This window comes from Ostrinia nubilalis, chromosome 3 (genome assembly GCF_963855985.1).
Source record: "Ostrinia nubilalis chromosome 3, ilOstNubi1.1, whole genome shotgun sequence".
Classification (NCBI taxonomy): domain Eukaryota; kingdom Metazoa; phylum Arthropoda; class Insecta; order Lepidoptera; family Crambidae; genus Ostrinia; species Ostrinia nubilalis.
Window position 1 is genome coordinate 891806 of NC_087090.1, and position 22250 is coordinate 914055.

Here is a 22250-nt window from a genome sequence, read left to right on the forward strand (position 1 = left end):
GCAATTCAAACTCATGTCACACTATTCTATCACTCATTCTGACAGTCCTTTTCCTATCCTCTCCCTCCCACCTTCAGTCTCGCTCTCGCATCGCAACGCGCCGCTTCGCCTACCTATCTGGGCGTTAATACTAAATAAGTATCCAAAATAAACCAATTCAAATAAACCCAAATCGCGCGCTAAACTCATCTCAATAAAAATTCAAGTGTTTGTGAAAGTGAAAGAAGAACCAAGCTTGGACCGTCCTGTGGAGTCTGCTCAATCGAAGGTATCCCATCCCATTCCTATCCCAATCTCCTACAATCTCTAACGCCTTAAGTTATAAGACTAAATAATAGAATAACACAAAAATTCGACGCCTGGAGCATTAGGCGTGCGTTCACCTTAATGCAACATAACGCCGCATTATTAAAGTGTCAAGTTACTTCAAAGTTCAACATCTTCTTAGAAGTACCTCAAATCTACTAAAGAATCATGACGTTATTACTAACCCGTGGGTGCGGTTACTTGCTGCGGGGTTACTCCGAAAAACGTTATTCCAAGTTTCGAATGTTGCCATCCCTCTCACGCACAGCGAGATGCCAGCACGAGGGAAGGTGACGGATAGACTCGAAACGAAGTTTGGACAGTTTGGAAGTAGCCCCCTGTGCCGCGTCATAAGACTTTGAGTTCAACCTGCGGAGGCTCGTCCTGCTTGAGGCGAGGCGCGCGTTAGGCCGAGCTCATCTTGCAGAGGTGACGCAGCTGCATGATCTTGATGTCGTCGGTGCCGAACTTCACCACGCCTTCCTGGTTCTCGATCGAGATCAGCTGCCCCACTGCCTCGCGGTCCTCGCCTGCTATGACCTGCGATGAAGACACTCTATGAGTTTTGGTTGCTTTAAAATTGTTAAAAAGTTTGTCAGTAGATTTGGTGAAATTAGTGACGTCATCTACTTGCATGGTGAAATCAACGAGATCGTGTTTTGACAGTTCATAAGAAGTCAATCGACTGGTGTCAAATACCATATGATCTGCTTGATATAGCTTGGAGGTATCAGTAAATATCTTGAGCCAGATTGTCAGTGCTCGGAGACAATATAAATATAGCTGGTAAACATATCGTTTGGTGCAGTTCTATGTTTGTAACCGTGGTTGATCTATGACCATGGCTATCGCAATGTAGCTGGTAATCCTGTAACGCATGTTGCGTATGTATAGACATAGACTGTGTCCTACTGCGCAACTAGTTAACTGCGCAGTGCTCACCTCGCTGGAATGCGACTCTCTCGCACCTCCCCGCCTCCGTACCAGAGCGTGGATGTGACGTCACTCTACTATGGTTGCGTGCGGGGACCACGTGACATGCGAGTGTAGTCTAGGGCCGTGTGTGAACACATGTGGTGTCCTAATGTAGCTAAAGCCTGGTCCGTGAGCACGTAGAATCCCGTCCAATGACCCCAAGCTGCCCATCCTTGTCGCTCGCACGTAATTATGTTGCTGTCGCGCTCGCACACTCACTGCGGGCGCGCGTCGCACAGTCGCGACAGCAATATAATTACGCGCGAGCGTTAAGGGTGGGTAGCTTGGGGTCAATGGACAAAATTCTACGTGCTTAACGACCAGACTATAAAGTGCAGCACACCTCGTAGAATGCAGAAAAGGATTGGTTTGGTTACACCTGATGTAGACGTTCAAGACCTACGCTAAAACTAACGATGATAGACGTCTGACGAGCGCCTGTCTCTAATACATAACCGCCATTGCTGCGCGGATGAAAATTCGTCACAAGTATCCGCGCCACTGGTGGCGTACCTTGACGCGGTCGCCGCTCTGCGGCACGCAGGGCTCGAGCAGGTCGGCGAGCACGTTGACGACGCGGTCCTCGCGCGGCAGGTACACGGCGCACATGCCGGCCGACAGCCCGCGCACCACGCCCGCCTGCCCCGCCAGCGCCGCGTCCTCGTGCGCGCGCACCCGCACCTCCACCTGTGACGTAGCAGGATTAGGAATATTAGCGCTCCTGCACACGACGCCACCACCGCGCCCCCGTCTGTTTGTACGCGCCGCGTGATGCCCGCTGCCGCGCCGTCGCCGCGCCGCGGGCGAAATTATGCTTTAACAACGCGGTGACGCGCGTATGAACAGTGGCGGCGTAAGGCGTGGGCGACGTGGGCCACCGCCTACGGCCTCGCGGAACAAGGGGCCTCGCGCATCAAAAATTTTGAAACATTGACTATTAAATATAAATTATTGATAGCTAAACAATGTAATTAATTTTTTTTTTTCAAACAAATTCAGCTATAAATAATCAGACACAAAATTAAGCAACAACACGGTTTTAAGTGACAAACATTATTCTTTGGCGCAAAATTCCTTTCGACGTTTGTTAACGCGGTTACTAATAAGCGGAAACTAATCAAGACATAGTGTAAACACGCACATCAGCCTGCTTCGTCTCGGTCAATTTCCCGCATCGTGTAACTGTGCTATAATTATAGAAAGCAATATGATGCACCCCAGAGTTAATACACTCAACATCAAATAAACGGTTCTATATTGGCTCACATAAAATTCTAAATCCTATTCTTTGTCTTACTACCGATTTGTGTTCATAATAATCTCTCTTCATAATTTTATTTTTCATACTTTTTTTATTCATACATTTTTATTACTACCAACGGAGCTCATAACAGTTAGTAATCATAATTTTTTTATCAATACTGTTACTGCCAAGAACCATTTAAAATACATAATTTTTATTTTCAGATCTTTTTTCTTCATAACATTCATTGATCATAATTGTTTTAATTAATAATGTTGTTACTAAGAACATACTTCAACTCATAATGTTGTTGTTCAGAATAATTTACTTTATAACAGACATACTCGTATCTTTAAAAACATCATATTAATTTAATTAAGTAAATAAGCATGCAGAGCATGCATCATGAAAGCAAGCATGCAGCATTCATTGGTATCTCCTCCTAACAATAGAGGTGATTCTAGCGCTCGGCGGCCGCTACCGCGGCACGCTTCGCTCGCCTTCGCGCGTTAAGGGTCACTGTTCTAACCTAACCTAACCTACTATTTTCTGCGATACCTACTTTCTGAAACCATACTATTTTCTGCAATCTCTTTGTTTTACATAAAATTCTTGTGAAAACCATGATCATCTACCTTATGCTTTGATTTGTGGGAAACGGTGGGTAAGATGTGAAGTTTCAATTTGACCAAACAAATTATTTGGGATATAATATTTGGCAAAATAAAACATTTGCTATATAAACATTTGCCAAGTAAAATTTTGCCAAATGATAAGGGGGCGTCCATAAATTACGTGAGACAATTTTGGCCATTTTTCAACCCCCCCGCCCCCCTTGGTGAGATTTGGTGAGATTTTGCTTGACCCCCTCCCCCACCCCCTTAATCTCACGTGATATTTAATAAAATGCCTATTTTTCGAGTCTAATAGATTTATATGAAAAAATCAGTATCTAACCCAGTGTCGCACCACGCGCAGTGCAGGGTTCCGTAGCTTCCCGTCGTTTAGTAAGCCGTCAAACGATCATTGCAAATGTTGTGATAGGGATAGAGACATGCGATTTTTGGTTTTACAAAGATAATACGATAGAGAATAATACAAAGTAATAAAAAACACCTGTTATAGGGGCATTTTTTGGAGAAATTTATCAAATAACCAAAAAAACACGAATTTATGAGCAGACTTTTTCAAAAAGTATCATTTTTTATTATTTGTTGACCTTTTTTTGTGTATTTTATGTATTTTTTTAGTATCGCCTATTATTTAGCATTATTACTGTTTTTATTTTATCAGGATATACAGCTTAGTTTGAAAGTTATTACGTTTTCTTTACAATAAGTAATTGGAAGAAAAAAATTCTATAAAAAATTTGAAAAAAATCTCAAAAAATTTTTGACCTCTTTTTTGTCGATAAAAATAGGTCTAGTTTCATCTATTTTCATATGTACACTTTAACGTGACTCACACTGTATTGTGGTAACGACAGACAACTACGGAATTTTTAGTTTAATTTGATTAGACTGTTTAGAATAAATTGTCATTATCATCATAAAAAATATATTTTTTTTACTTCAATAACCCAGTTTTCTGGCAATTTTACTCTATTTCTTGCGGGAATAATTACGTGATATTTTGCGAGACCCCCCCTCTCCCCCACGTGAGATATAGTGAGGTTTTCGTTGACCCCCTCCCCCCCCTAAAAGTCTCACGTAATTTATGGACGCCCCCTAATTTGACCAAATGAATTAGTTGCGTTCAAAAAAAGTACAGTTGCTAAAAGTTCATTTGGGAAATGAAACTTTGGCGATAAGTTGTTTGCGAAGTGAAATTTGGCGAAAAGTAATTTGGCCAAACGGAAGGATACCGATAAATACACTTATAAGTAATAAAGGACATTGTCAGAAACCGCCTAAAAAACCGCCCAAAAACATTAACCCATCATAATTATTTTCTATTTTTTTTAATACATTAAGCACCCTTTCATTCTAATGGACACTTAAGCATTGAAAAATTAAATAAATAAGTCTTTTAACGTTTATTCTATAATACTATTACAACTTCCGGACGTTTTGGTGCGTGGCATGGTCTAAAACCTATCAAGTTCCATAATTTTTGCCGATAAAATCTGTACGAGGCATTACCGTACTTTATTGCTGGGAGTCCATGTATAGTGATGTTCCTGCGGCCATCATAGACAATAAAATATCGATTTTGAAAATAAAATAAATCGATTAAACTGCTTTGAAGACTAGATTTGCGTTAAAAGCTAAAAAGATATTGACAGTTTGACACTATTACAAGAAGATATCTAAAGTGTCCAACTGGTCGAAGGTCGTAAATAAAATAAAAATAATTAGGACCATAAACTGATATTCATGGTATCATAACTGTAAAAGTGTCAGAATCCCATGTTGAATCCAATGCCAGTTGAAGTGTGAGAAACATATACAGGGTGACAGGTAAAGCGATACATTCCTTGAAAGGGGTTAAAGTAGAGCTTATTTGCAGTCATTTAAGTTATATGACACCATGTCCGAAACTTGTTCATTTCCAAGTTATTCAAGATTTAAGTATTTTTTAAAAAATCTCCAGTTTTTATGTTAAAATGTACCCTTGTAATGAAGAATACGGAATAATGTTAACTTTTTTGTTGTATTCGTATAGCTAAATAATAAGATTGACATTTTAAATTAAAATTTGCAAGAAAGAATCGTCATTACTCAAGTAAAAGCTAAAAAACCATGTATTATTTTGCAAAAAAAAAATGTTTTAGGTAATTAAACGAAGAATTTCCAAGAAAAAAATGTATGGAATGTTGTGTACAAATTACAGAATTTAGTTCCTTGATTCATTAGCTATTCAAAAAGGTACAGGTGTTTAACAAACACTACATAATTATTTTTTATTTGAATTTAAACGTCTAGTAAGATACTTTCATAAAAAATAAATAAATAAAAAAGTCACACTAACAACTGTTCTTGGGTCTCAATAATTGAAAAACTTAGTATTTTAATAATAATTGTATCACCTAATTTTATCTAGGTACATTATTTTAAGTCCTGCTCAAACTGTGAGCCCCGTCTTCTAATACAAGCTCGTAGTCTGTTTCTCACTTTTGTTTTTGTGACTCTTGTTGTCAAACTGCTGAATATCTTGAGCTGCCCTCTGAATGCGCTCACGAAGCTCTTGCTCGTTGTTTACGGGGGTTACATACAAGAGATACTTCATGTGACCCCATAAATAAAAATCGCAAGGGGTCAGATCCGGACTTCTGGCTGGCCAAGGAATGGGTCCACCGCGCCCAATCCAACGAAGTGGATATTGTTGATCCATCCATTGGTGTACACTGAGCCGAAAGTGTGCTGTGTGTGTGAAAGCTTCGTGAGCGCATTCAGAGGGCAGCTCAAGATATTCAGCAAAGTTTGACAACAAGAGTCACAAAAACAGAAGTGAGAAACAGACTACGAGCTTGTATTAGAAGACGGGGCTCACAGTTTGAGCAGGACTTAAAATAATGTACCTAGATAAAATTAGGTGATACAATTATTATTAAAATACTAAGTTTTTCATTTATTGAGACCCAAGAACAGTTGTTAGTGTGACTATTTTATTTATTTATTTTTTTATGAAAGTATCTTACTAGACGTTTAAATTCAAATAAAAAAATAATTATGTAGTGTTTGTTAAACACCTGTACCTTTTTGAATAGCTAATGAATCAAGGAACTAAATTCTGTAATTTGTACACAACATTCCATACATTTTTTCTTGGAAATTCTTCGTTTAATTACCTAAAACATTTTTTTTTGCAAAATAATACATGGTTTTTTAGCTTTTACTTGAGTAATGACGATTCTTTCTTGCAAATTTTAATTTAAAATGTCAATCTTATTATTTAGCTATACGAATACAACAAAAAAGTTAACATTATTCCGTATTCTTCATTACAAGAGTACATTTTAACATAAAAACTGGAGATTTTTAAAAAAATACTTAAATCTTGAATAACTTGGAAATGAACAAGTTTCGGACATGGTGTCATATGACTTAAATGACTGCAAATAAGCTCTACTTTAACCCCTTTCAAGGAATGTATCGCTTTACCTGTCACCCTGTATATTTTTTTTTTGTGACAGGAGGCAAATGAGCAGACGGATCACCTGATATCAACCTAGTATAGTTGCCAGTCTCTCATAATCTATGCCAATGAGGGTTTTCGCGATTGAAAAATCCGCGAGATGGCAATACGTAGACGTGAGGTCCAAATGCTGCATGATTGGTTATTTTTGACATGACATTGACAGATATCCACCAATCATGCAGCATTTGGACCTCGCGTCTACGTATTGCCATCTCGCGGATTTTTCAATCGCGAAAACCCTCATTCATAGCACATGTATAATAATAGACCAAATGAACTTTTATAGATTGTGAAAGAGAAGATAAAGATTTTATTATTTTATTAAAATCTTGCCACGAGGTAGTTTTTCAGTAGAAACCAGGATTGGATAATCGCTACAGGCAAGTATCAGAACATTTTATAAATATTTTTAATCGATTATATCCATGTGAATCGTTTTAATAAATTGTCATTTTACTTTTTCAATTAAAACTTTTTCAATCCCTAGTCTTGTCAAACTGTCATAATGTCAACAAATTATAAATGTCACGTCAGTTGACTCAATTTCAGTCTTCTGTGCGTTTATATTTTTATTTCAATGAAATAGTGCTAAAGGGTTAGTACTAAAACTGAAAGCCTTTTTTCAGAAAGAAAACCAATGTGGTGCCCTTATTATTCATGCTGTTTGAAAGTTACAAGTCAGTGATACAGAGTTGCCGACATTATAACTCCGTAGTGATACCATACCAAAGAAGAAGTTTTCCTAAACACTTGTGTTGTTTTTATATGTGATCGAATAAAAAGGATTAATTCTACTGCTCAAATGGAATAACTTATCCCAAGAGACCGAATATAAAAAAAACCTCTCCATAGAAATTATCACCATCACGAGGATGTGAATTTTTTTGAGAATTTGATATTGGTCCTGTAAGAAAAGTAGTTGTATTTCAGTAGTAGAATCAACCCTTCTTGTTTCATCAGCAAGAGTAACTATAAAAACGCCCTGTAGGTAGGTATTATTAAGCTGAAGAGTTTGTTTAGTGTCAAAGACTGTCACACAGTGTAACTTAAATTGGCATATTATGATAATGAACATAAAAACTTAAATAAATATTTATGTTAATATTTTTTATATTTATTTATTTTCCCAAAGCTTCACAGTGACAGCTGAAACAGCAATACTGTTAACAAAACAGTAAAACTAAACTTGGAACAAACTGTTACAAATATGAGGGGTTTAATATTTTACAAATTAAAATAAAACCGCATGTTGCTTTACTTTCTAGTATAGGTAATAAATGTAATTAATGGCTAGATTATTAATGTTACTTTGTTACCCTCAATAGTGAGGAAATCTTATAAAATGGTAACCCTGATTTTTATTGTCATTCAAGTGCTCTTTCTTCGCATAGGCTTCTGTGATTTGGCCAAGGGCCACACACATTGCGATAACATTATGCGACATTGATTTGACAGCAGCGGAGTGAAGTCTTGCGACTATGCAAAATGATACCCTGTAATCGTAGCGCATACAGACATAGACGGGGCGGGGCACATAGCTCGTAGAGCTGATGGCCGCTGGGGCAGGAAAGTTCTTGAGTGGCGACCACGAGCCGAAAGACGTAGCGTGGGCAGGCCTCCCACTAGGTGGACCGACGATCTGGTGAAGGTCGCGGGAGGTGCCTGTATGCGAGCGGTGCAGGATCGGTCTTCGTGGAAATCCTTGGGGGAGGCCTTTGTCCAGCAGTGGACGTCTTTTCGGCTGAAACGAACGAACGAACTATACGTATTACCACTATTTACCAGACATTACTATTTATTGCATACTCGCCGGATTACACGTAGGAGCACGCGCGTAACAGCTTCGGCCTTGCATTATTATAAGATCTTGTTCCGCCTTTTTACGAACTTCCTCCGTGAGGATATTCCCGCCGAATTCTATGATGAACCTATCAAAAGTCATATTCTGCAATGTCAACCCACCACAAGGTGGACCGACGACCTGATAAAGGTAGCGGGAAGGCGCTGGATGCAGGCCGCTACCAACCGTGCGATGTGGAAGTCATTGGGGGAGGCCTATGTTCAGTAGTGGACGTCCTGTGGCTGAAATGATGATGATGATGAAGAAATGAATGAAAATGACAAATCTTCGAACGTGTATAATACCGTGCCAAAGTAATCATATAATTTTGGCACCTTAATAACTATTGCCGTTTTTGTTGTAAAGATCATGCAGCGCTACTTGCGGATATTATTGGAAAGAAAACTATGTGGGCTCTAGATCTGAAGCCGCTTTAACGAACACGAAGTGCTCATACAATGCGGCGTATTTTCTTCCAGTCTTTAGTCAGGACTTTAGTCGAATTAAAACCCCGGTTGAACGTGATATAGCCGCACTAGAATACGATGCTTTTTTGCATAATCGCAAGACTTCGTTCCGGTGTCGACCGAATGTTATCATGATGTATGTGGCCCAGGGGTTACCGTAGCCGCTAAGGTTTGAAACTTCTTGCTTAAAATATTGTAGTCTTTGGCATAGACTACGATGGTAGTCATGGAGATAGGAGTTTGTTATCTCGTGTCAGATGTAAATGGTGAAAAGAAAACTCATGATTCGTGGTATTTTTATGTAATATGTAGGTATTTTATAAAAGTGGAACCCCGAGTGATCTCCAAAACCCATTCTATTATTATATACGATTCGGCTTCGATATCTATAATACAATAGGAGTTTATTTCATGTGTCAGATGACAAGGGTGGAAACAACCTACGATTCATGTTGTTTATTTACGTGCAATATGTGGGCATATTGTAAAAGTGGAATGCCGAGTTGTATTTCTAAAACTTGTTCTATTATTTTATACTATTTGGCTGCGACTCGGCGTGACGACAATACAAAACATTTTTCGCGAATCGGTGTTCATACATTCACACAATACATTAGACGCCATGTTGTCATAAACGACATATTATAAAATCGCTGTGATTTAATATTCTTAATCATTAATTTTATGGCAAGTGTCCATCAGGAATCATTGTTCTTACACACAGAATCGTATTATTTCGCTTTCGGGTAGTAATATGTCAAAATTGTTGGTTCTTTAGGCGAACAATGTATGGAGAACGAACATTGTCCTTTATGAAAACAAATATTAGGATACATCACATTTATGAATGTTATAGTTATTTATTCGAATGATTATGAGTTTCGATCATTAGTATAGAAAAATATATGAAAACAAATATTAGTAAAAACTAAGTGTATGATAAGTGATATTATGAATATCAATGATTATGTTTTTAAATATGTAGGTTTTAAATTTTTTATGAAGAATGATCATTATGGTATCAAATTGTATGAGAAATATTTTCGGACCTCCAATAATAGGAATTAAAAAGTTATGTAAGAAAATGCGCTACCCAAATAAACCGCACCTTCCGCGACGCGAACTTTAAAGATTTTCTTCTGACACGATCATGGTACCCCAACAATATTGGTATTATTTAAAAGCCCAATAAATATCCTTAAAGAAAAACACATTTCATTTCTAAATAAATGATTAACATATACCATAAATGTGACTTGAAAATAGACCTCACTTTGGGCTCACCTCTGGGATCAATTAGACCAATTTTTATGGTTATAAAACTAAAAATGGTTATAAATGATATCATGTATCCTCTTTAACAGATGAATAGCGATTAATCCCAACTTAACAGTTTTATAGTCATAAAAAATGGCTCAAGCGTAACTATTTTTTGAAGAAGTGACTCTGGATCCTTCTAAAGACACATTTTTGGGGTAAAAACCTTTCCTTTAATGAAATGAAGTTTAGAACTAGGCTTTTAAATGGTGCCATTATTGGTGGGAAGTGGGGATGCATACGTTTGAAAGTTCTTGTCGCGGAAGGTGCGATTTATTTGATGTCGAGTGTAGTTACGCCTATCCCTGCAAAACTGACCTCGGTAGTATGCCACTCGCCGGCGTGCGGCTCGCCGGGCTCGAAGGGCGAGCGCGGCGAGTAGCCGGCCGGGCTGGGCGTGCCCAGGTAGCCGGCCGGCGACGGCTGGTACGGGCTGTACGTGTGGTCCGAGCCGTACATCGTGCCCGGCGTCTGCGGCGTGAACGGACCACCCGCCTGCGAAAGAAATAGGGTTTTGTTTACAATTATATTAGGTTATCGATCCTGTGAAATAGATAAAGAGCAGTGCAAAATTATGGTCTGGGAACGGAGCAGAGCCTTGAGTACTGTACTAATAAAAGTATCCAGCATCTGGGCTAGGAGGTAGCTAAGACATTTTGGTTCAGGGGAAAACCAGATTTTTTAATGTTTTGCCTCACAGTGTAGGAATGAAATATCTTGCATTTTCTTCCTTGTTGCGTCATCATCATCATTGACCATATGACATCCACTGCTGCTGCCTGCATCCAGCGCCTTCCTGCTACCTTTATAATGTCGGTCCAACTTGTAGGTGGACGTCCCACGCTGCCTTTTCCGGCACGCGACCTCACTCCAGAACCTTGCTGCCCCATGGGCCCTGTTAGGGAAAGGAACATCTACGGTAGGGAAGGCCCGTCCTGTTCTCCTGGGTACTGTTTATGACGTACGTAAGCGGGCCCGGACGAGCCGTAGTCGAAGTCGGGGCGCGCCGGCGTGTTGGCGGCGGCCCTGTCATGATATAGACGGCCAATTTCTACGGTAGGGGAGGCCCGTCCTGTTCTCCTGGGTACTGTTAATACTGTACCTGCTACCGAGCGAGGCACCATAGGGTGCCACCCGTCTTCGTGATAGTCGCAGCCCCAGAACGGGGAGAGTAGCATACATAGGGACAAGGAAATAGATCAAAGAATTTGTAGGGAGTCAAGCGTTGCGCGCGGCAGAGTGCAACCTGCTACGGCAGACGCAGTTCCGCGCGCATTTCCCGCGATTCGGCCAGTTATAACCGCAAGGTTGGCATGGCCATGGGTGGTGGTGGGTTTTTTTTTTGTTAGTGAGTGTTATTGAGATACACATGCAATGGTAGCTAGTGGAGTACTCCAATTGCAGTGCAGTGATTTAGTTTGTGAATTATGATGATTATAATTTGTTAGTTCCTTAAGTTTGGTTAGGTGGTGGTGGGTTGTACCTGCGAGTAGCTGGCGGGCGGCTCGTAGGCGGGCCCGGGCGAGCCGTCGTCGAGCCCGTAGTCGAAGTCCGGTCGCGCCGGCGTGTTGGCGGCGGCCCTGTTATGTATAGGCGGCCAATTTCTGTCCCGTCCTGTTCTCCTGGGTACTGTTAACACTATACCTGCGAGTAGCTGGCGGGCGGCTCGTAGGCGGGCCCGGGCGAGCCGTCGTCGAGCCCGTAGTCGAAGTCCGGTCGCGCCGGCGTGTTGGCGGCGGCCCTGTTATGTATAGGCGGCCAATTTCTGTCCCGTCCTGTTCTCCTGGGTACTGTTAATACTGTACCTGCGAGTAGCTGGCGGGCGGCTCGTAGGCGGGCCCGGGTGAGCCGTCGTCGAAGTCTGGTCGCGCCGGCGTGTTGGCGGCGGCCCTGTCATGTATAGACGGCCAATTTCTGTCCCGTCCTGTTCTCCTGGGTACTGTTAATACTGTACCTGCGAGTAGCTGGCGGGCGGCTCGTAGGCGGGCCCGGGCGAGCCGTCGTCGAGCCCGTAGTCGAAGTCTGGTCGCGCCGGCGTGTTGGCGGCGGCACTGTTATGTATAGACGGCCAATTTCTGTCCGTCCTGTTCGCCTGGGTACTGTTAATACTGTACCTGCGAGTAGCTGGCGGGCGGCTCGTAGGCGGGCCCGGGCGAGCCGTCGTCGAGCCCGTAGTCGAAGTCTGGTCGCGCCGGCGTGTTGGCGGCGGCACTGTTATGTATAGACGGCCAATTTCTGTCCGTCCTGTTCGCCTGGGTACTGTTAATACTGTACCTGCGAGTAGCTGGCGGGCGGCTCGTAGGCGGGCCCGGGCGAGCCGTCGTCGAGCCCGTAGTCGAAGTCCGGTCGCGCCGGCGTGTTGGCGGCGGCCCTGTCATGTATAGACGGCCAATTTCTGTCCCGTCCTGTTCTCCTGGCTGGGTACTGTTAATACTGTACCTGCGAGTAGCTGGCGGGCGGCTCGTAGGCGGGCCCGGGCGAGCCGTCGTCGAGCCCGTAGTCGAAGTCCGGTCGCGCCGGCGTGTTGGCGGCGGCACTGTCATGTATAGACGGCCAATTTCTGTCCCGTCCTGTTCTCCTGGGTACTGTTAACACTGTACCTGCGAGTAACTGGCGGGCGGCTCGTAGGCGGGCCCGGGCGAGCCGTCGTCGAGCCCGTAGTCGAAGTCCGGTCGCGCCGGCGTGTTGGCGGCGGGGCCCTGTTTAGACGGCCAATTTCTGTCCCGTCCTCTGTTCTCCTGGGTACTGTTAATATTGTACCTGCGAGTAGCTGGCGGGCGGCTCGTAGGCGGGCCCGGGCGAGCCGTCGTCGAGCCCGTAGTCGAAGTCTGGTCGCGCGGGCGTGTTGGCGGCGGCGGGGTCCCAGGCGCCGTGAGCCGGTGTGCGCGAGCCTTCGTGCGAGGGCGTCGCGGCCCCGTAGTGCGGCGTGCGACCGCCCGCGTCGTAGATTGGAGTCTGCGATCCGTGCATCGGAGTTTTTGCACCTGGAGATGGTAAAGTGGTATTAGAACACATTTATAGTATACTTGATTCGACCTAACATATTTTCACAAACATAGATTAAGCGTAACAATCGAAGGGCTCTAAAGGTTACCTCATCGCTTGTTCAAAGCCAGCGGCAAGCTAAGTTGGAGATCCCATTTTTATGGTAGTTTGTTTTTTATGAAAATTATGAGAACAAAATAAGCTGTTCCCATTCGAAATCCTTGGCCAAAACAGGATAATCGTGTACACTTGTTCAACTGTAATTTTGTTCGTACAAAACAAACTGTGAAATGAAGGCTTAACCGAGAGAATGCGATGCGCAAACGTTTTAGCCGCTGCAACTCTTGTGTAGCCAGGATCTACAGCTTGATCGCCAACAAAAACCCAATCAGTGAAGGTCAAGTTTGTTTCAGAGGGAAAATTAAACTGTCATAGTCATTGGACCCGCAACGAAATTAAACAGAACATAAGAACAAAAAAGGGACTCGCCGCTGCTGTGGGGCGCTGGCTCAGCTTGCACGTCTCCAGTGCTATGTAAGCGGCTCCCTCCCACATTATATTATAACATTATTTGTATCTTACTAACATAGGCTAAGTGAAAATTGTTACTAACACGATTATGGACCCCGGTCTGACAATATTTTTTTTCAATTTCAATAGGAGGAGTTCGAAGAGAAGTTTCGAATTCCCCCCAGTACGAAGTGGATGATAGGTTACAAAACAATAGCATTAGCGTAAAAGGAACAAAGCTTACCAGTATCCCTGTACGTAGGCGTCATAGCGCCGGAGCCCGGCGCCGGCGTGCGGCCGGACGGCGTGCGGAAGCTGGTGGAGCCGGCCGCGCCCGCCGCGCCCGCCTGCGCGATGTGCCCGCGGTCCACGGATATCGTCTGGCACGTGGAGTGCAGCTCCACGCGGGCCGTGGACCCTGTCGCGTCTTTGACGATGCCCACGTTGCCCTGATGATGAAGGGATAGGTTAAACTCTATGAAGGTATCGATCGCAACGTAACTCTCGCGTCGCAGTCCTTGGGATATGTTAAACTCGAAAGATCAGCGCCACAAGAGAGCGCGTCGTCTCGCGCAGCAGTCTTTTGTTCTGAAACTAGCGAGCGACTAAGACAATCGTGTCTTTTTACTGTGCCCACGTTACCCTGGTGATAAAGGGGGAAGTTAATCTCTACGTGTATGAAAGCTGGGCCCGGTAACCGCAACGCAGACTCTCGCGCCGCAGTCCTTTGTTTTTAAACTAGCGACCGACTAAGTTTCTCGTGTCTGACGATGCCCACGTTGCCCTAGCGATGATGAGGTTAAACTCTATGAAGGATCAACGCAACAAGGGAGTGCCTCGTCTCGCACGGCAGTCCTTTGTTTTTAACTAACGAGCGACTGAGACTGCCGCGTTGCCCTGGCGATAAAGGAATAGGTTAACCTCTATGAAGGTGGTGACTGCAATGAAGTCGCACGGGCTACAGTCTTTTGTTTTTAAATTAGCGAGCGACTAAGACTGTCGCGTCTTTGACCACGCCCACGTTGCCCTGGCGATGGGATAAGTTAAATTCTATGAAAGATCAGGGCAACAAGAGAGCGTCGTCTCGCACCGCAGTCCTTTGTTTTTAAACTAGCGACCGACTAAGTTTCTCGTGTCTTTGACGATGCCCACGTTGCCCTGGCGATGAGGTTAAACTCTATGAAGGATCAACGCAACAAGGAAGTGCCTCGTCTCGCACGGCAGTCCTTTGTTTTTAAATAGCGAGCGACTGAGACTGCCGCGTTGCCCTGGCGATGGGATAGATTAAACTCTAAGAAGGTGGTGACTGCAATGAAGTCGCACGGGCTACAGTCTTTTGTTTTTAAATTAGCGAGCGACTAAGACTGTCGCGTCTTTGACCACGCCCACGTTGCCCTGGCGATGGGATAAGTTAAATTCTATGAATGATCAGCGCAACAAGAGAGCGTCGTCTCGCACCGCAGTTCTTTGTTTTTAATTTAGACTAGCGAGTGATTAAGACCGTCGCGTCGTTGACGATGCCCACGTTGCCCTGGCGATGAGGTTAAACTCTATGAAGGATCAACGCAACAAGGAAGTGCCTCGTCTCGCGCGGCAGTCCTTTGTTTTTAACTAGCGAGCGACTGAGACTGCCGTGTTGCCCTGGCGATGGGATAGATTAAACTCTATAAAGGTGGTGACTGCAAAGTCGCATGTGCCGCAGTCTTTTGTTTTTAAATTAGCGAGCGACTAAGACTGTCGCGTCTTTGACCACACCCACGTTGCCCTGGCGATGGGATAAGTTAAATTCTATGAAACATCAGCGCAACAAGAGAGCGTCGTCTCGCACCGCAGTTCTTTGTTTTTAATTTAGACTAGCGAGTGATTAAGACCGTCGCGTCGTTGACGATGCCCACGTTGCCCTGGCGATGAGGTTAAACTCTATGAAGGATCAACGCAACAAGGAAGTGCCTCGTCTCGCGCGGCAGTCCTTTGTTTTTAACTAGCGAGCGACTGAGACCGCCGCGTTGCCCTGGTGAAGGTGTAGGTTAACCTCTATGAAGGTGGTTTTACTTCTTGTCGTGTCGACAACAAACCTACACAGCGTCAGCCCAAAACTGATGGAAGGTGGTGACTGCAAAGAAGTCGCACAGGCCACAGTCTTTTGTTTTTAAACTAGCGAACGACTGGTAATCATGAACCTCTATGAAGGGTGATAGCAACATAAGATATGCACGCGCCGCAGTCCTTTGTTTTGAAGCTGACGATCGACTTTGGACATATTAAACGAAATTTTACGTCATTACACTGACCCCTGACAGCATTTTTTTTACAAAATTGCGAAAGTTTTGATCATCGTTCTGGGGTTATCAAAAGTAAATACATTAACTACAAATGCAAAGCATGATAAAACATAGACGAAATAAAGAAGACTAGAATGTCGTAAAAATGGTACAAAGATTACGTGAGACAACACAGTAACAATATACAAACCTTGTAGGGTCCTCCGGTGATCTTGATCGTTTGTCCAATAAGTTCCCGGTCACGTGTAGCGCCGCCTCTGCCCCCTCCCCTGCCGCGCTCCCCCCTCGGCGTGCCCCCGCCGCGCCCCGAAGGATGCATCGGTGAATGTATCCTCGGAGACATGAATCCCATAGTAGGATTCGAAGCATTCGCGTTCCTATTCCCCCCAGCGAGTTGCAAATGCCTCGTCTTGCACACGAATATACCCCCATTGTCTAGGTACATTCTAGACTGCAGAAACGCGAAGTTTCTGTACAGGTGCTTGATTTCTCCGTTGCGGCCGGCGTGCGGGCCGTCGATCACTTTGACGACGTCGCGCTTCTGTATGGTGTTCTCTTCCGAGTCGAGAGCCATTGTGAAGCGGTTCTCGCGACGCTTCTGTAAAGCTTGCGGTTTACATTCTATGACCTGTAGAAAAAAGGAGCATAGATGTATCTTTGGTTATGAGTATTGGCGATGGCATGAAGCGAGGTTAAGACTGTCGCATATCTAGTGAACTTAATTAATAAGTTCAATATTTCAACAAAAATATAACATGATAGTCTGATGTGATGTGCTACTGTCCATCAAAGGTTTATAATTTAGTTCATCCCAGTGAACAAAATCAAATGAAGGGTTAAGGGAATATAAATCTGACCTACATTTATCTTCTTTAATATTTTAGGAATGCCACAGGGTTCTACATTTAGACCAGTATCATTAATTCTATTCTTCAATCTTTTAGGAGTGCCACAGGGTTCTACATTTAGACCAGTATCATTAATTCTCTTCTTTAATCTTTTAGGAGTGCCACAGGGTTCTACATTTGGATTAGTATCCAAATTACTAATATGACGTTTTCTCAAATTGTGGTAATCAAATAAATAACCATGCCATAAATAGGAAGTTAACGGGACGTGTATAAGCGTCCTGGAAAGGGCTTAAGTGCTAAATAAAAAGATTTGTTATGAAAAATAAAGGGTGTGTACCTTGCCCTGCATGCCGAGCACATGAAAATTCTCCTTCTCCAATCTCACAATAACTCCCACAGTCTGCGGGTCCAGTTGCACCATATCTCCCCACTGGAACTGCCCGAGCGAGTCCACGCCTGTGGCCATGTCGGAGCACAGCTGGAGGTCGCGCGGGAGCACCTCGAGCTCGTGCATCGTCAGGTCCGACACTAAGACCACGCGGTGAGCTTCTACCCGCACGATGAGACCCGTGTCGCCTTCGTAGCGACCCGCCAGCACCTAAAACACCATCATCATCAGTAGACCTAGAATAAGCGTCGTGATAAAATTTTATTATATTTTGTCGAATTTGAGCGATAAGTCCATACATTTGTAGTCAATAAGATTATACGAGTATCGTTGCGTGCGTCCTAGCATTAGTCTCCACTGTGAATAAAGATTCGCGTCTCGATATAATCTTATCGAGTCGTTTTATCGATTTTACTGTTTTTCGTCTAAAATCATCGATATGATATAGTGCCACGCATACTAGACGGGTAAGGGAGGTCCGACGGTCATAATATACACCCTTAATCGCCTAGTCTTACGACATCCACACAACTAGCATAATAATATTGTGTCAACACAATAACGCAAATCAATATTGCGCCATGGCATAACAAAATGGATAATATCATTTCTTCCCAGCCAGTTATAACAAAACTTTGTAAGATGATTTTTTTTCTTTTATTACCCAGGATATTTGCATTGTAAATAAAAATTTAGCGTGGATTAGCGGTGAGGTGCGCTCAGTGTGTGCGTGCGCGCCGCATACGTATTGGCGCGCGCTCACATACAAACCGCGCTCGGTGCGTTTCTATGAAGATGACCTACTCATTTGTATTTACTCTGATATTTGTGCCAGGACATTTGTCAACAGATCATTGTAATGCATTTGAACATACCTTGACATGGTCGCCTTGCTTGAAGTACTTCCTCAGCTCATTGGGCTTGAACACGAGCGGGTCCTTGAGCGCGTCATGTTTCGGCATCACGGTGATCATGGAGCCGTCGATGGCTATGATACGCGCCTGCAGGTTGGCCAGGTCGCCCGAGCACACCTCCACGTTGTCCCCCATAGAAAACGAATGCAAACTCGTCGGATCGTCTTTAGCTGGTGCCGCCAGCTCGATATCTATACCCTCCGGCTGCTCCTCAAACCTTTCTAACTCGGTTAGAGTTGGCTTTACGCCCTCGGCCAGAATCGCCGACATCGTAAAGTTTTTATACAAAAACCCTTTCCGGGAGTATCTGTTGCCCTCGAATATTAGGAAGTCACCATCGGACGTAACTTCCCCGCCGATCGCGCGGATCGCCTCCGGGTCGAAGGGCTTCGCGGCCGGACGCCTCTTCTTCTTTCGCTTCGCCGCCTCGCTCTCGCTTTGGACGGTTCTCAACGCTCCTCTCAGTCTTGTGTAATCTATTCTAGGCAGCAACTTCAGATGGACTTGGTTTTGAGCCAGATCTACATAGTCCACCTGAGCGATGTCATCTTTGTACAGACCCCTCTTCAATCTAACCCACTGTTTGGGCTTTAACCCTGATTGCTCCTTCACCACTCTCAGCACATCAGTCATTTCCTTAATCGGAACCATGTCCTGCTTCCAAATACCCATTCTCAGTGTGCCCACATTGTTAATGATCGCTTTCACATGGGTCTGCTTGTATGCTTCGATGTAGATGTAGCCTTTTACGCCTTCTGGTGCTACCACGGACTTGATTTGAAATGGCTCCTCGGAACTCTGATATGCTATGAATTTTCTCATAAGCAACAACACAGTTGCTTTTTCTTCCCCTATGCGACATTTGACCATCCACAGGTTGGGGTCTTTGATGCCTGGCAGGAGGGTCTGTTGAGTGATCTCATCAGACATCTCCTCGCCACCCTCCCCGAAGTGCCTGAGTGCCGCTGATTCATCTGCATACTTATTCCTAAGGTATTCCTCGATTTCCTCTTCTTTCTGTGAGTCCCAAAGGTTTGTGCCTCTTCGCCTGCCTTCAATTTCTCTAGCCGTGGGTCCAATTTCATCGACCTCATTGCCAACGATGCCCATTTCTTGGGCACCTTCCTCCCACTCGTCATCTTCATCGACTTCATCATCCACCTGGAAACATCAGTTTGGTTTCATTACCATCAAATAAACCAAGATCTGTACAGAAAAAACACATGTAGTTTATTGAAATAACTGTATGCCAGATTGCATAATAAATGTGCTTTTGAGTACCACTCTGAATAACAACTTCATGGGCTAACAAAATAACCTAATTATTTTCGCCATCTTGTAAATGTTGTGTAATATTTGTCATAAATCTAGGCACACGGCAGGCGCATGTTCAAGCCAAGTTCCTGTTTCAGACATTGATTGGTCATCAAAAAACTAATAACCTCAACATTTTAAATAGAATTTGTGGTCTCAAAACATATTAGTTTCATGGAAAGATCATACACAGTGCTGGTGTGGGATAATAGTGTTTCTATAAATACACATTCAACTGCCAATATCATACCTCAGCCTCATCAATAATGAACCCTCCGTAGCGACTGTCCTTCTTACGCTTCTTTCTACGTCTCTCCTCGTCTTCGTCTTCATCATACTCTTCCGAGTCCACCAAGTCTTCTCCCTCTGGCTCTTGCTCATCCTAGAAAACACGGAATGTTAATGCAGCTGGCTACATTTTTTAATAGCTAATTTACAAATAGTCACGCGACATTGCATCATCTTTTGGCAAACAACATCATAATAATAACAAGTTTCGCATACTTTCTAAATATCAAGCAACACAATAAAATTTACCAAGTAAAATTAATATGAAACATTACCTCTACATCTTCGTCACCAGATGCTTCTTTAGCCTCGTCATCTCTGTTGCGGCTGGCATCAGAGCCAGCTGAGCGGCTCCTGTGGGAACAAGGTGGATTGTTATCAAACGTTTGCACAAAATGTAGGTAACTTACAAGGTTATGTTACACTCACCTAGACCGCGACCGGGACTTCGAGCGCGACCGGGAACGGGACCTGGAGCGCGAGGGGCTCCTGGACGGGCTCCGGCTGCGGCTGCCCTGCGACGGAGACCGTGAGCTGGAACGCGAACGCGCGGAACGATTCGACGCGGCACTTCTGCGGGACCGATTCGACACTACACTGCCCGCGTCCGACGCGTTACCCGAAAAATTACTGCCCTCGGAGTCGGACATTGTAACTTACTAGACGACCGTCTGTTTTACCAACCCATTTAACACTGATTTTGATTCAAAACGAGAGAATATTTTATGAAAACGCTTCACACAGCAAATAAAAACGTCACCACAGATTACTGAACTGACACGAATGAATGAACTTTAATAACGATGAAACGTCAAAATTGAGTGAGTGAGTATTTTTTTGATAGTGATGTAATTCCTCGTTCACTCATTCATTTTTTTGCTTATTGATCGAAGTTTTTGAGCTATTGAAAAAGCTTAAATTTTGCAGCATGATAAAACGGTAATTTTCATTTACGAATTGGGTGTCGTATATTTTATACGTTTTACATAAATTATTGATAAACGATGGAATCGATCAACTGAAGACCGATGACTGATGAATGAAGTTTATGGTTTGGCACTCTAATCCATATCTGTGGTTTGGCATTATCATTTTTTTTCTTCGCTAAATTGAAGAAAAAAAAATTGTCTATTGATTCATAGTTGCCCCACCGATTTTAAGTTAAAATTTAGTTAAAATCTTGTAAATTACAATAAAAGCGTGAGAGTTTTCAACCGCAAAACGAATAGATGACATAAGAATTACATAATTCCAGTTTTTACACAGCCAGCATATAGGTATACGACAGAACGAGGATTTCTCAGTTCCAATGCAACTCTCCTTTCGCTGATAGCTTTCGATCGGATTTTCGCACGTCCCAATAATAAACAATCGAGTCTTTTATCGTATCGCGTCGTTCGGCGATCGATCGCCGTGGTGGTATTGTGGTGCAGTGCGGTGTGGTGCGGAGAGTGCAGTGCGATGTATCAGTGAGGCGGCGGAGCTGGTCGCGGAGCCCTGCCAGGGGGTGTCATGTTGGAGACGCGGTCGGCGCGCGCCGCAGACTCGGTGTGGGCCAACAAGCCGCTGCCGGCGCCGCACGCCATGGCCAATGCCAGGCACGGGAAGAATGCTCAGGTAAAAACCTGTCCCTTGATCTAAACTCGCCAAATGTCTTCAGAAAATAGCAGTCTCCAAGCTTAATCTCATTCCTATGCCTTGAGGGTGAGCTAAATAGTTTCCAGTCTCCATAAATGTCCCAGCACAAAGTCTGGTAGAGTGGCTCTTGATATACATTTGACCAATCTGAACAAATTTGTGAAACTACCAATAAGTTTCTTAGCCAAATATGCAATTGTTATAGGATGATGTTTGCTACGTGGTAGCAAAGTATGACTATGCAGCTCAGGGTGCCCAGGAGCTGGATTTGCGCAAGAATGAACGATACCTCCTCCTCGATGACTCCAAGCACTGGTGGCGGGTGCAGAATGCCCGCAGTCAGTCGGGCTATGTTCCCAGTAACTATGTGAAGAAAGAAAAGCCTTCACTGTTTGACAGGTAAATCATTTAACATAAATCAGGTCATTGGACAGGATATAAGGTTGAAGTACTCCAATTAGATATTTTGGTATTTGGTATGTAATGAGTAATCATTTGCAAAACAAAGGTATTGTTAGGATTATACAATATTTTGACCACTTCCTGGCAGGAAAGGTAGTTGTTTAAAATCTCAGGTACTGTAATAAAATCAGTTTTGAAACTAAATAATAATATTCTCCTCATAAGCCAGTGTGGTTTTGCTACACATATTGAACACACATTCTTATCATAAATACAGTATTTACTCCAGGCTTTTCCTTGTTGTTCCATGATAATGTACAAACATACAAGTCACATATTTATAATTAAATACTGTGCCAGTACATATTATACAATTTGCCATCAGTGCTA

The 22250-nt window shown here is 43.5% G+C and overlaps 2 protein-coding genes across 2 annotated transcripts in view; one reads left to right on the top strand and one right to left on the bottom strand.

Moving 5' to 3' along the window:
* Positions 1 to 302: 302 nt before the first annotated feature.
* LOC135087335 (transcription elongation factor SPT5) lies at positions 303 to 20607 on the bottom strand. The gene is made up of 11 exons (XM_063982132.1): positions 20250 to 20607; positions 20096 to 20174; positions 19783 to 19914; positions 18180 to 19379; positions 17254 to 17514; positions 16256 to 16693; positions 14028 to 14232; positions 13049 to 13272; positions 10607 to 10783; positions 1795 to 1968; positions 303 to 846 (listed from the first exon to the last, which is right to left on the bottom strand). Exons 1-11 carry the CDS (start codon positions 20468 to 20470, stop codon positions 712 to 714), a joined length of 3246 nt encoding a protein of 1081 aa, XP_063838202.1. The 5' UTR covers positions 20471 to 20607; the 3' UTR covers positions 303 to 711.
* A 278-nt stretch (positions 20608 to 20885) lies between these two features.
* LOC135087457 (dTTP/UTP pyrophosphatase-like) overlaps positions 20886 to 22250 on the top strand; it is a 139995-nt gene continuing 138630 nt past the window's right edge. The window contains exon 1 of the mRNA XM_063982202.1: positions 20886 to 20895. The gene's annotated coding sequence lies outside the window, so the exon portion shown is untranslated. The remainder of the gene's footprint in view (positions 20896 to 22250) is intronic.

Excerpts from the sequence above, each read along its gene's own strand:
- LOC135087335 (XM_063982132.1), bottom strand. The coding sequence starts at position 20,470 with ATGTCCGACTCCGAGGGCAGTAATTTTTCGGGTAACGCGTCGGACGCG. Across the intron at positions 16,694-17,253 it reads TGCTCGGCATGCAGGGCAAG|GTCATAGAATGTAAACCGCA; the intron begins GTACACACCCTT and ends TTTTTTCTACAG. Across the intron at positions 14,233-16,255 it reads TCACCGGAGGACCCTACAAG|GGCAACGTGGGCATCGTCAA; the intron begins GTTTGTATATTG and ends CTTCATCATCAG.